At 35.8% G+C, this 12,665-nt stretch overlaps 3 protein-coding genes across 5 annotated transcripts; 2 read left to right on the top strand and 1 right to left on the bottom strand.

Moving 5' to 3' along the window:
• Nucleotides 1-856: 856 nt before the first annotated feature.
• LOC107010383 lies at nt 857-2,191 on the top strand. Of its 3 annotated transcripts, none has more exons than XM_015209662.2 (4): nt 857-1,305; nt 1,378-1,509; nt 1,646-1,795; nt 1,882-2,191. In XM_015209662.2, exons 1-4 carry the CDS (start codon nt 1,081-1,083, stop codon nt 1,924-1,926), a joined length of 552 nt encoding a protein of 183 aa, XP_015065148.1. In that variant the 5' UTR covers nt 857-1,080; the 3' UTR covers nt 1,927-2,191. The 3 variants fall into 3 exon arrangements, with proteins under 3 accessions (XP_015065148.1, XP_015065150.1, XP_015065151.1); XM_015209665.2 differs by having other exon boundaries at nt 862-1,305; nt 1,378-1,479; XM_015209664.2 differs by having other exon boundaries at nt 1,378-1,479; nt 1,646-2,191.
• Nucleotides 2,192-4,374: 2,183 nt separating this feature from the next.
• Nucleotides 4,375-9,259, top strand: LOC107011463. Its single transcript, XM_015210976.2, has 10 exons — nt 4,375-4,537; nt 4,626-5,262; nt 5,346-5,378; nt 5,679-6,529; nt 6,804-7,095; nt 7,181-7,402; nt 7,557-7,730; nt 8,141-8,329; nt 8,410-8,523; nt 8,669-9,259. Exons 2-10 carry the CDS (start codon nt 4,651-4,653, stop codon nt 8,969-8,971), a joined length of 2,790 nt encoding a protein of 929 aa, XP_015066462.1. The 5' UTR covers nt 4,375-4,537; nt 4,626-4,650; the 3' UTR covers nt 8,972-9,259.
• On the bottom strand, nt 9,255-11,093 carry LOC107011466 (cytochrome P450 81D1-like). Its single transcript, XM_015210980.2, has 2 exons — nt 10,129-11,093; nt 9,255-10,032 (listed from the first exon to the last, which is right to left on the bottom strand). Exons 1-2 carry the CDS (start codon nt 11,002-11,004, stop codon nt 9,415-9,417), a joined length of 1,494 nt encoding a protein of 497 aa, XP_015066466.1. The 5' UTR covers nt 11,005-11,093; the 3' UTR covers nt 9,255-9,414.
• Between the last annotated feature and the right edge of the window lie 1,572 nt (nt 11,094-12,665).

Raw genomic sequence — 12,665 nt, 5'->3', positions numbered from 1 at the left:
AGAACAGAATTACAGAATAGGGTTTGCCATAGCGTCTATATATAGTGCTAAGCTATGCCCTAACAGGCTTGGGCCCAACATACAGAATTGACAGATAATTAAGGGCCCAATACAACAACATTGTATACCGTCGGGCCGGGGGCGTCTCCGCCCCCCCGGACATTGGCTACGTCCACGGGAAGAGGGAGAGCAGGTTTATTAAGGAGAGGCAAGAACAGAATTACAGAATAGGGTTTGCCATAGCGTCTATATATAGTGCTAAGCTATGCCCTAACAGGCTTGGGCCCAACATACAGAATTGACAGATAATTAAGGGCCCAATACAACAACATTGTATACCGTCGGGCCGGGGGCGTCTCCGCCCCCCCGGACATTGGCTACGTCCACGGGAAGAGGGAGAGCAGGTTTATTAAGGAGAGGCAAGAACAGAATTACAGAATAGGGTTTGCCATAGCGTCTATATATAGTGCTAAGCTATGCCCTAACAGGCTTGGGCCCAACATACAGAATTGACAGATAATTAAGGGCCCAATACAACAACATTGTATACCGTCCTTTCTGTTTGTAACGGGTCCAATTCAAGGCATTCAACAAGATTTGATATTATTTTAATTTGGATTGGAATACACTTCTTCAAAATCAATTATCTTTATTTATCATTTTATTTCAAACATAAAGCATTAGTAGTCAGGATTCACACCATTTTATTTCAAACATAAAGCATTAATAGTCAGGATTCACACGGACTTGAATTGTAAATTATTTCACCGTTAATTAAAGATATCCATTTTAAGAATAAAATGAAAGATATCCATTTTAAGAACAAAATGTTAAAAAAAAATATGTTAGAAAGTTTTATAATCTTGTCGTGCGCCATCCAAACTGCAATGTGAGTTATGGACACGAAATTTTTTTTTTTTAAAAAAAATGGTGAGACAGGGACGTGGCAAATGGCAACAGTGTGGAATGCGCCCATGGTTTTGTTGTGAACTGGAATCTGGAATGTTGTTACTGAATGCGTGAATTTACTAATTTCAGTAGGCGTTGACGACCCACACCTTTTACACCTCTGACAATATCATGGAACGGCATCTAACGGTGGTTAAACCTAGCCGGAGCGACGAAGTTTTAGACGAAGATGAGCAGCTGCGAATCGCCAACCAGGTCAAAGCCTTGTTCGATGCTCAAGCACCTAAAAGACTCGCCAAACCTAATCGCAGCGAACCTGATTCAGTCATCCCCAATTCCCCTTTAGAAGATTTCCCTATTCCAGAACTTGACAATCTCCGATCTCTTCAATCACAGGTACTCTGCTAATTTTCCCTGCTGGTACATATTATTTTACTCTTTCTGATCACTCCTTCTGATTTTGATCAGGGTGGTAGCTTTTTTCCGGAAACTAATTGCTCGGAGCAAGACGAGTTCGTGGAAACTCAGTATTACAATGAGTTGGTTTCCATTGACAAACAGCATCACACGGTTCTCTACTCGTCTCTTTCGCACGAAACGGTTTATTGCTTTTGAATTTATGATTACCTTTATTTTCTGGGTTCAATTGAATCATATTCAATATAGGCTGGATCCAGGATACGAAGATTGTTTATGTTATTCACTATTTGTTGGGTTACTGCTCAATTTTTGGCAGACTGGAAGTGGGTTCATAAAGGTGGTCAATCAAACGAATGGAAACATTTACGATCTTCAATTGAATGGTGGTTATGAGAATGGTAGAGCCAAAGAGTTCAAAACTAATCCAGCGACAAACGACTGGATTCCGAGTAATGATGATTATCAGGTTTTTGATACATCGAGTTCATTGACTCTCCATGTGTTTAATTATACGAAATAAATTTGTGTTAAGTTTTCATATGTATTGATCAGGTTGGATTCACCTCCTCAAAACCCAGCCGGAGCGAAAGTGATTAGATCGAAAGTGAAGAAAGCAATCAGATGGTGAAGGTGGTTTGTTCTGTTCTCTTGAATTCGTTTGTTTATCTTGACTGATTGAGAGAGAAAAATGAGGGATGCTAGGATTTCAAGGCAGTAAGTAGTTGAGTGTTATCGTACTTTTAGTTGTATAATTTAGGTATTGGCTAGTTTCTTTTTCTCCAATGTGTATTAAACGCCCAGATTTGCTTTTCTTACCAGAGCTACTGTTTCTGTCCTATTTTCTTTGATTTACTTGCATCAATCAGTCATGTCTCAGTCGCATATTAGTTGAGATGACTTAAATGTTGCGACTAGATTGCATGCACTTAACTGTTCCACTGAACTTGACTGCCTATATATCTCAACTATTCTGAGGTTACTATAAGCTTTTGTATTTATGTTATATCATTATTGCTTAATAATGTGTAAAATTTCTCTTTCTTTGCTTAATCTAGAACTAGCTATGCATTGCAACTGTAGAAAGTGCTTTAGTACAATACAAGGGAAGAAAATAAGCCTTTGTATTTCAATTTAGGAAAGTTAATTTTCATAGACGTCTGTATGAAAGATTTAATGACAAGAATGGAGTTCCTTTCATCTCAATTTTTTTAAAAAAAAATTTGTTGGTTGATGTGAATGCGAGGGGCTCTAATTCTTGGATTATTCCTCCATATCACACTGCATGTTTATTTTTATTTGTCTAGTTTAGATTTTGCATGCCTTTTAAGAAATATTGATTCTTATGAGTATTATCATTTATATCCATATCCATTGATCCTTCGTATTATGATTCACAAAATGATTTGGTAAATAAATAAGGAATTTTTAACCAAACTAAGCCATTATATAAAACAATTTACCAAAGTAATATATTTTTCTAAAATTTTACAAAACTAGTATAAACGTATTTCACGGTAACGTTTTAGGGTATATTTTATTTTTTAAAAACTAACAGTATTAAGTTGATATACGTTACTGTAAGTAACATTTTACTCCTAAAACGTTATTTTCAGTAACGTTTTACTCCTAAAACGTTACTATGAGTAACGTTTTAGGAGTAAAACGTTACTGCGAGTAACGTATATCAATCTGACGCCATCAACTTTTAAAAAATAAAATATATCCTAAAACGTTACTGTGGAATACGTTTATACTAGTTTTGTAAAATTTTAGAAAAACATATTATTTTGGTGAATGACTTTATATAATGGCTTAGTTAAGTTAAAATCTCATAAATAAGTGGACAAATAAAAATAAAAGAAAGAGGAAAACTGTTTGTGGGGATGCCAAATTTGGCAGGAAATAGACATTGGGTGATGCAAATTCAGACAGACTTGTTTGGTATTTGCGATATCTCACACATTTGCCACGCAATTCATCAAATTCTACTCTTCTTGTTTTCATAAAGATGATAGAGTAAACGACGTTGGTCATTAAATTTGTGGCAGTAGCTCGTTTTCTGCAATCTGCACAGTTCGATGCCATTTGCACATCTGCTAGATCTTTTAGCACTCTAGCATTGATTGATCAATTGAGATGCATGTAATTTGAGTTCGAAGTCAAAAAGCAAAAAAATATTTGTCAAAAATTTTAAATATATATATATATATATATATATTTTTAACGAAAAGGGCAGGAGCGATTTTTCTTCTGATAAAATTGACGTGTTAATTTTTTAAAAAAAAAACACAAAAATCGCCCCACATTTCATCAAAAAAAAAATTCTTTTTTCTTAAATCGCTATAGCAGCGATTTCAATTTCAATTTTTTTTTCGAAAAACACTGCACTCGCAGTGATATTAAAAAAAAAATTTGTCGGATCAAAATCGCTCCATCAGGAGCAATTTTACCTTTTTGGTTAAAAAAAAATGATATGTCCTTTCGAAATATTTGACAATTTTTTATGCCCTTTTGACTTCGGACTCCGTGTAATTTAATCCGAACGGGGACAGCACCATTAGAACAAAATTGGGAAAAGAAGTAAAGGAGGAATTAAAATTTACAGAAGGATAACAGTCTTTCACTTTTATTAACACCACACCGCTAGATCAGCAATCTATGAATTCATCCACCTTTTACCAATGTCATAAAATTAACTCCTGTACCTTGACTATAAATGACATTTTTACTGAGCTTATTCAAAAGGTAAGTGTTAATGTTAACAACTAATAATCACTAATCAGATGAATGCACAAAAACAAATGATAGATTATCCTATACAAACCCAATATTAAATTTAGCTAATGGTTAGGCATTAATCAATATTAGTGGCAAACCACAAAATTAACTAAGACGTTAATAATATCATTTTCTTCAATATTGGCCGGTGGAGAAGCCGTTAGGGATATTAGTCTCAAGTCACCTATATTTAATTAGTCATTTTTTGTTTTTTCTGCCTCTCCAAATAAATGACTTCTTTTCATGTAGTTGGACGCACGAATTGCTTGTTCATCTTCGTTTTCTATTTCTCTATATTCATTATTCTCCCAACAAACAATCTCCAAAAAAATAAAAAATATACCAAGTTCACTGTACCATTAAAGTCTTCACAAACTCTGCCTGGAAGACGTAACAAAAGAGCATAACACACGGCATATAATTTTGTTGGGTAAAAATCTTCTCTACTGTTTTTAATCTATGATTCTATGATTTGTTGTTTACTAACACATTGTTTTTTCTGGTTTGTTTGATGTTAGTTGAATCGCGAGTTATTATCAAGCCATGGTACTTGGACAGAAGAAGAAGAAAAAAGGTGCTTCTTTCCAAATTGATTACATTGTTAATATTCAGCTGATCAGGCCTTGGCCTCCATCAGAGTCTTTGAGATCGGTTCAATCTGTATTACTTCAGTGGGAGAATGGTGATCGTAATTCTGGATTTGTTACTGCCTCTGTTGAGGATGACTATCTTGAAATCAACAAGACTTTCACCTTATTCTTAACATTATGTCGCGAGAAAAAAACAAAAGATAAATTTCTAAAGAATAACTTGGATTTCTCTTTGTATGAGTACACAAAAGATAATGCAGCTCAAGGTCCGCTATTGGGGACAGCTTCGATTAATTTTGGAGAATATGGAATTATCAGAGAAACTTTAGCTATTAGTGTTCCTTTAAACTGCAAGAAGAGTTCGAAAAGCTTGCTGCAACCATCTTTGTATGTTAAGGTACAGCCAGCAAAAGATAAGCAAGAATCAGACATGATGATTGATGATGCTGAATATGATTCTGATTTTGCTTCTTACACTGATGATGATGTTTCCTCGCATTCATCCTCAACTTTTTCTTCTTCTGTTTTTGAAGCTGCTTGGGGTTCACCATCTAACAATGTGAAGGTATTTCAAAGTTCAATCCAATCATATCAGTCTGAATAACTCTGCTTATGCTTTTTTTACTGATTGATGCTTCTCTTTTTAAGGTTGCACGGGCATCACCATCTCGGCTTGAAAAGGTACTTTAAGTTATTCATCAGTTTTCTCAACCTCATCTGAAAAAATAAGCATGTTCTTAGGTGTTTTATTACTAAGTAAGATAATTCTGGTCGAAATATACCATCTGCAGCTTGGGGATCGTACGAGTCTAGTTCATATCATGCTTCTAGAATTTTAACATGTAACTCCAGCTTCAGCTTTCCTGTTCCTAAGTACGACTGAAAATTAATGAGAATGTCTGGTTAATTGAATACAAAGTTGTGCTTCCTGTCCACTGTAGTGTTATTTTCTGTTTATTATTCGAATGAGCTTAACTGCAGAGTGACTTTAACGAAGAGGCAGCCAGTGGAACAAGCAAAAGTGAAGAAAATACTCAGCACGCCAAAGAAAAATACATTGATAGATTGATATCAAAAATTACATCTTCTCATATGCATAGTCAGGCAGGTATGGACAGTCAAAATAGTGCGGATGAAACAACAGATCATGAATTTGGACATGATGATCATCTCCATGGTGAGACAAGAGACTTGTCAGAAAACAAAAAAGCTAAATCTATAAAAAGACAAGTAACGATGAGTTGGAAAGCTCTTGGAGTTCAGATCACAAATGGTCGACTGAAGCCAGTGAAGTCTGTTCAGATTAGAGACTCTATGACTCCAAATGTGTTTTTGGGCAACACTGAGATTACTAAGAATGAAATGAAAGAACAGACACCCATAGAAACTAGTATTGCTAAAAGTACTGCAGTGGAGAAAAAAGAACCAACGAATACCGTGGAGAAAAAAGAACCAAAGAGTACTGGTGAGAAAAAAGAACCAAAGAATACCGTGGAGAAAAAAGAACCAAAGAATACTACCAGTACTACTTCAGCTACTGAAAAAAGAGTTCCTGCAAATGTTTTGTCGAAGAGTAAACCTGAACAGGAGTCTAGAATTCAGATGCTTGAGGAAGAACTGAAAGAAGCTGCAGCTATTGAAGTTGGCCTTTATTCTGTAGTTGCTGAGCATGGAAGTTCGATGAACAAGGTTCACACCCCAGCCAGGCGCCTTGCTAGATTTTATCTCCACGCCTGGAGAACAAAATCCCCTGCTAAACAGGCAAGTGCTGCTAGAGCTGCTGTTTCAGGATTAGCTTTGGTTTCTAAAGCATGTGGAAGCGATGTTCCAAGGTACAATCACGTGATTGATTGATAAGTTACTTAAGTTTCATGGTACTTTGAATTAGCCAGCTTCTAATTAATTTATAACCACCAATACTCCATTGATCTAAATTAAGTGAATAGTGGATCCGAGAAAAGAACAACTTAGCAACCTCATGTCTGCATAAGCAATCATTTTTTAGGGTGCGACCAACTAATCTTGTCGATATGGTGTAACAAATATGTTTAAGGATAGAGTAAAAAGCTTTACAGGATTTCTTTAATTTATTTTCTTCACAAATAGGTTGACTTTCTGGCTGTCAAATTCCATTATGTTAAGAGCAATCATCAGCCAGGCTGCTGCTGGACTGCAATTTAATGAAGGGGCACCCACTGAAAGTACTGTCAACAGAGGTAAGTCTGCGTTAGAGAAAATATATATGCAGCAAAGCATCAAATACATCGCCAACCAAGGGAACAAGAATTATTTAGTTAAGCAATATTATAACTGGGAGGATATCGAATCATTCACTCAAGCATTGGAAAAACTTGAAGGTTGGATCTTCTCCAAGATCACCAAGTCTCTTTGGTGGCAGGTTGATCACCTAAATTTTCTCTGTGCTTTTCTGTCATAACAAGTGCTACTTTCTTTACGGTGCAATGCCTTATTTTTGCCTGCAGACTCTGACTCCACATATGCAGTTTGGGACTGCAAAAACTAGTAAGACTAGGGCCTCAAGAGTGAAGAAAACATATGGTAGTAGACATTCTTTGGGTGATCAAGAGCAGGGTAAACTTTCTGTAAAACTTTGGAAAAGAGCTCTGAAGGATGCCTGTGAAAGGCTTTGTCCCCTTCGAGCACTGGGACATAAATGTGGCTGCTTACCTGTTCTGCCAAAGTTGGTGAGTTGATTCATTAGAATGGGATGCCTGTTTATACCTAGTACTTGTACTCAGTCTGTGTGAGATTCGTAGTTCCAGTTACTAACCAATTTCCCAGCATCTTTTTTTTCCTCAAGCAATGTCTTACAGTGAAATGTATTCATTGTGTTTCTAGGTAATGAAACAGTTGGTGAGTAGATTGGATGTGGCAATGTTCAATGCGATTCTTCGTGAATCCACCGAAGAAATGCCAACAGATCCAATGTTTGATCCTATAAGTGATCGTAAGGTCCTTCCAATTCCTCCTGGAAAATCAAGCTTTGGAGCTGGGGCACAGTTGAAAAATGCTGTGAGTAAAGAAAGTTAGCTTAAGCATGACTAGTTTCTTACTCGTTTATTATTCTTGAAATATTTATTTATGAAGCACTTCCATTATTTACGCAAGGTTAAGCTACTAACAATGGCCAGTATTTGTTGATAATATACATCACTGTTATGAAGTGAGAATATAGTTGTGCATACCTATGTGATTCCAGTGCTTAGTTCTTATAACTCCTTACTCTCTTGTTACTTGAGAGTCGTGACACAACGTGCTCTCTTGAATCCATTGCACTAAATTTCACAAAATATTTTGAATTTCAATTCTCATATATATAAATGTCGAAGATCTCTTGATTTCACTCTTAAGAAGGGAAATGAGTACCACATTTGGTTCAAGAGAGTAATAATTTAGTGATTATGAGCATTTGTTATTGATAGGTCGGAAGCTGGTCTAGATGGCTGACTGATCTTATTGGCTTTGAAGATGAAGACTCACCGGAGTATAGTAACATCTTTGGAAATGACAAGAAAACAGAATCATTCAAGGCTTTTCGACTCCTTAATGCATTGAGCAACCTCATGATGCTTCCATTTGAAGTGCTCATCGATGCATCCACAAGAAAAGAAGTTAGTCCTAGTTCCCCTTTATAGATCAATCTCTAGAAATCCATTTTCTCTGTACTTATTTGTGAACTTGCTGTTGCTAGGTCTGCCCAATATTCAGTCCAGTTTTGATCAAAAGAGTCCTTGCTAATTTTGTCCCAGATGAGTTCCGTCCAAATCCAATTCCGAAAAATGTTGTAGAGACCCTGGATTCTGAAGTAAGTTTTCCCTCTCATTTGTTTCTTTCCAGCAGATTTACCATCCATGAAACTTAATTGCAATTTACTCTTTTTATGGAACTCATTAATCATCAAATCATACCCTTTCTTACGTACTCTATTTTTCCTGATTAATGATGTGAAGGATGTACCAGGAGAGCCCTACACTAGCTTCCCTTGTACTGCAACCTGGACGGCCTATACACCTCCTCCAGCATTGTCTCTCACCACTTTTATAGAGAAGGTTGGAAATCAAGTTCCAAAGAGTAGTGGTTCATCTGTGCTTAAGAAAACATACACCAGTGATGTTGAGCTTGATGAGCTAGACTCACCGTTTACTTCGTTCCTTGCTGATAGCTTCAAGGATTATCCAAATTTAGCAAAACCTGCAAGGAATGTTGTCAGATACCAGCTTCTCCGTGAAGCATGGAAACAGGTTCCACCATGAGGACACCAGCAAGTTCAGATATATGAAATTTGAGCAGTTCCTGAGAAGAAATGATGTCTTGTTTACCGAAGATACCAAGTACTTACTGCAATTGGGAGTTGTAATTGAGTCTCAAGGCTTCTAGCCTTGTTTCCACTTCGTATACCAGAAGGATTTAAATTGATGGGTTCAACCGCGAAAGTTCTTACCACTGATCTATTGTACATTTAAAATTATGGGTGGGTTCTGAATTAATATCTGTTAACATTTTTCTTTCATATGCATATATTTGAGATGATTTCAATTGAATCCATTAAATCCGCAGCACCTCATATGTATATTATACCAAAAGTATCTGAATGATAAATCAGAAACTCAGATATTGCATAGTATATGACACAATGAAGATACATGATACATGACTTATTCAAACCTTTCTAAACTAACAACATGCAAGAGAAACATTAGGATGTTTCCGAAAGAACTTTGTGAACAATTTCACGAGCTTTGCATCTAGCCATGAGTGGCTCAGCTTTTGGCATAGTGAGACCTTTTCCTTCTGTCAAATCGACCTTCTCATTGCTTACCCTTTTCCATTCAAAACACTGCACTAAAGTTCCTAAAGCTAAACCAACCACACGTTGAGCAAGTCCGGAGCCAGGGCAAGCTCTCCTTCCCATTCCAAAAGGCAATAGCTTCCATGATTCCACTTCCACACCATGAAACCTTTCTGGCTTGAAGCTCTCTGGATCCTCCCAAAGTAAAGGATCCCTGTGGATGGACCAAGCATTCACCAGTAGCATCGTGCCTCGTGGAATGTGGAAGCCAGCGACCTTGCAATCATCAGATGACTCATGAGGCACTAGCAATGGTGCTGCTGGGAACAATCGTAGTGTCTCGGAGATAATACTTTGAAGGTATTTGAGCTTGGGTAAATCCGCTTCATCCATCAAACGATCCTTACCCACATGGTTGTCTATTTCATTTCTGGCCTTCTCCAACACCTCTGGATGGTTAAGTAGAAGAGACATCGCCCATTCTATTGTCACAGATGACGTTTCAGTCCCCGCATTCAGCATGACCTGCAGTTGTTAATGAATAAGACAAGTTGAAATTTCGTGAAATTAAACTTGAAATTAGGGTCCCAAATCCTATGGTCAAAGGCCTACTAAGCTTACCAAAACAATCCCTTTGATGATCTGATCAGTGTAATACTCTGGTTCTGATTCTTGCAAAGAAAGCAAATGATCAATCATAGTATTCCTGCTTTTATCGTGGCGATGTTCATCAACCAAACCTTGCAAGAGCTCGTCCATCTTATTACCAAGCTTTGCTATTTTTTTCTCCGTACTCCTGAAAAACAACAGAAATATTGCAGGCATGAAATCCGCGGCATTTGATACACCCCCAAAAGAAATAACCTCTTCTACAAGCACCCGAAAATGATTTGCCTCCTCGTTATCTATCTCTTCACCGTAATATCTCTTTCCAGCTACCATTCTCATGATAATATTATACGACATCTGAAAAAGCTTGGACTTAAGCTCAACAGGAGTCACAAAATTGTCTCCAGATTTGCGAAACACTCTTTGGACTAAAAGTTTGATTTCATCTTGCCTAATAGACTGAAAATTGTTGAGACGATTAGTGGAGAATATTTCAAGTGCGTAGAGGCGGCGAAGGTAGCGCCAGTGATCACCATAAGGAGAACCAACGACAGTAGTAGAGTTATAGCCTATGAATTTTGCAGTCATTGTCCGAGGGCGATTAGCAAAAACGATATCATTTTTGGTGAAACATTCTTCGGCAGCAGATGGTGAGGAAATTGCTACAACAAGACGGGTACCTAATTGAAGAGAGAAAACAGGGCCATATTTAGTTGAGAGATTAGCAAGAGTGCGATATAGAGGTGGTTTAAGGAGATAGAGATGGCCTACTATTGGAAGTTTAAGTAGTGGGCTTGGTGGTAGATTCAGTTTTCTTCGTTTTGATGAAACAAGTAGAAGCACAAACAAAATAGAGAGTGAAGTACTATACAACAAAGTTACTTCCATTATTTGCCCTTTGGAACATATCTCAAGTTGTTGCACTGAATTGGTTTATATATAATAGTATATATGATGGGTTGTTGAACAGCCTAGACTTTTCAACTTATCGGTCCACTCAAGAAAACATAGGACTTTGATAAGTTCAAAGTTTATTATGCGTGATACGATAAATTTTATTATGGGTGAGATATAGTTATTGTCGGTTGTATAAGGCCTTGTTTGGCTGCAACGTGTTAATGGGATCCATATTTCACTTCATTTCATTACCCTTTTCTATTTCATTTTTAACCCTTTTTTTTACCGTCTTTTTCCTCCCAACTGTTTTTTCATTTTTTTTCTACTTGTTAACTCTTAATATAATTTTTTTTGATTTTTTATTTTTTATTTAATATTTGTATTAAAATTCAATTATTTATTGTCAATAAGAATTTTTTGTATTCAAAGTTTGAACTTGAAACCTCCGGTTAAAGCAAGAAACAACATCATCTGGCCCCATCATTTATTTGATGAATAGTCAAAAATTCAAATTTAATTGTCTAATGAGTTTTATATATATAAAATGCACTATTGATATTATTCAAAAAAAAATCAAATTAGAAAATGAATGCAAAAACAAAAAAATTATTTCACAAGTATTATTTTTCGCGGTTACACTTTCTTCAATTCCTTAAAACTCATCCAAAAAATTAAATTTAAATATTTCTACACACCCATTTTGGTTTTTCCTCAAATATATGATCGAGTACAGGGTGATATTATTTCTTACTAAATTAGAAGTCTCGAGTTCAAATTTTGAATATGAATTTTTTTTTTGATAGATTGTATATTTCTTCGAATAAAACTCTACGCAATTTTAAATTTAAAATACTCTAATTGTAATGCAAATGTCGGATAGAAAAAAATAGTGCAAAAATAAAATTATGTTAAATGTTAATAACAAATAAGCCTCATACAACTGACAATAATTATACCCGTACGTAATAAATTTTTTCTGTGTGATACTACTCTCTCTTTGGATTTAGTTATCACTTTTTTACTTGACCTTTAAATGCAATATAAATAAGTCAAAAAGTGTAATAGAAAAAAAATATATGTACTTTCTTATTTTTTTCAAAAATGAAAAGTAAAAAAAAAAATTTAAAAATATTTGACTTAATGAAAAGAGTAGTCGCATAATTCCAAGGACTCTCTGGCTGCTTTGTAGCCTTGTATGCCAAGATAGATATATCTACACCTTCTAGAACCAATCGAGTGATGACCAAGAAAAGCAACGTAAGCCATGATGCCTAGGGGTGTGCAAAAACCGAACCGATAAAATGTTATTGGGTTATGGTTATTGGGTTATTGGGTTATTGGATTTTTAATGGGTTTAGAAAAATAATTATTGGATTATTGGGTCGGTTTCGGTTTTTCCTATTGGGTTATTGGGTAAACCGATAACCCAATAAGACGATAGTTATTTACTACTTTACCCTTCCTTAATATTAAATATACATAATTTAATACATAAATAGATTCAATATTAGCTTTTCAGGCTATGTGATTTTTTGGTTAGGAAATTGGTGAGAACTTTGTTGATTATCTGGTGGATCAAGCAACTGTTCAAGATTGTCTCATTGAAATATTTTATTTTAGTTTTAATTCTAGTTCGTAATTGTAGGAGATAG

This window comes from Solanum pennellii, chromosome 2 (assembly GCF_001406875.1).
Source record: "Solanum pennellii chromosome 2, SPENNV200".
Taxonomy (NCBI): Eukaryota; Viridiplantae; Streptophyta; class Magnoliopsida; order Solanales; family Solanaceae; genus Solanum; species Solanum pennellii.
Note: the sequence above shows the minus strand (reverse complement) of the source record. Positions and strands in the feature narration are given on the sequence as shown.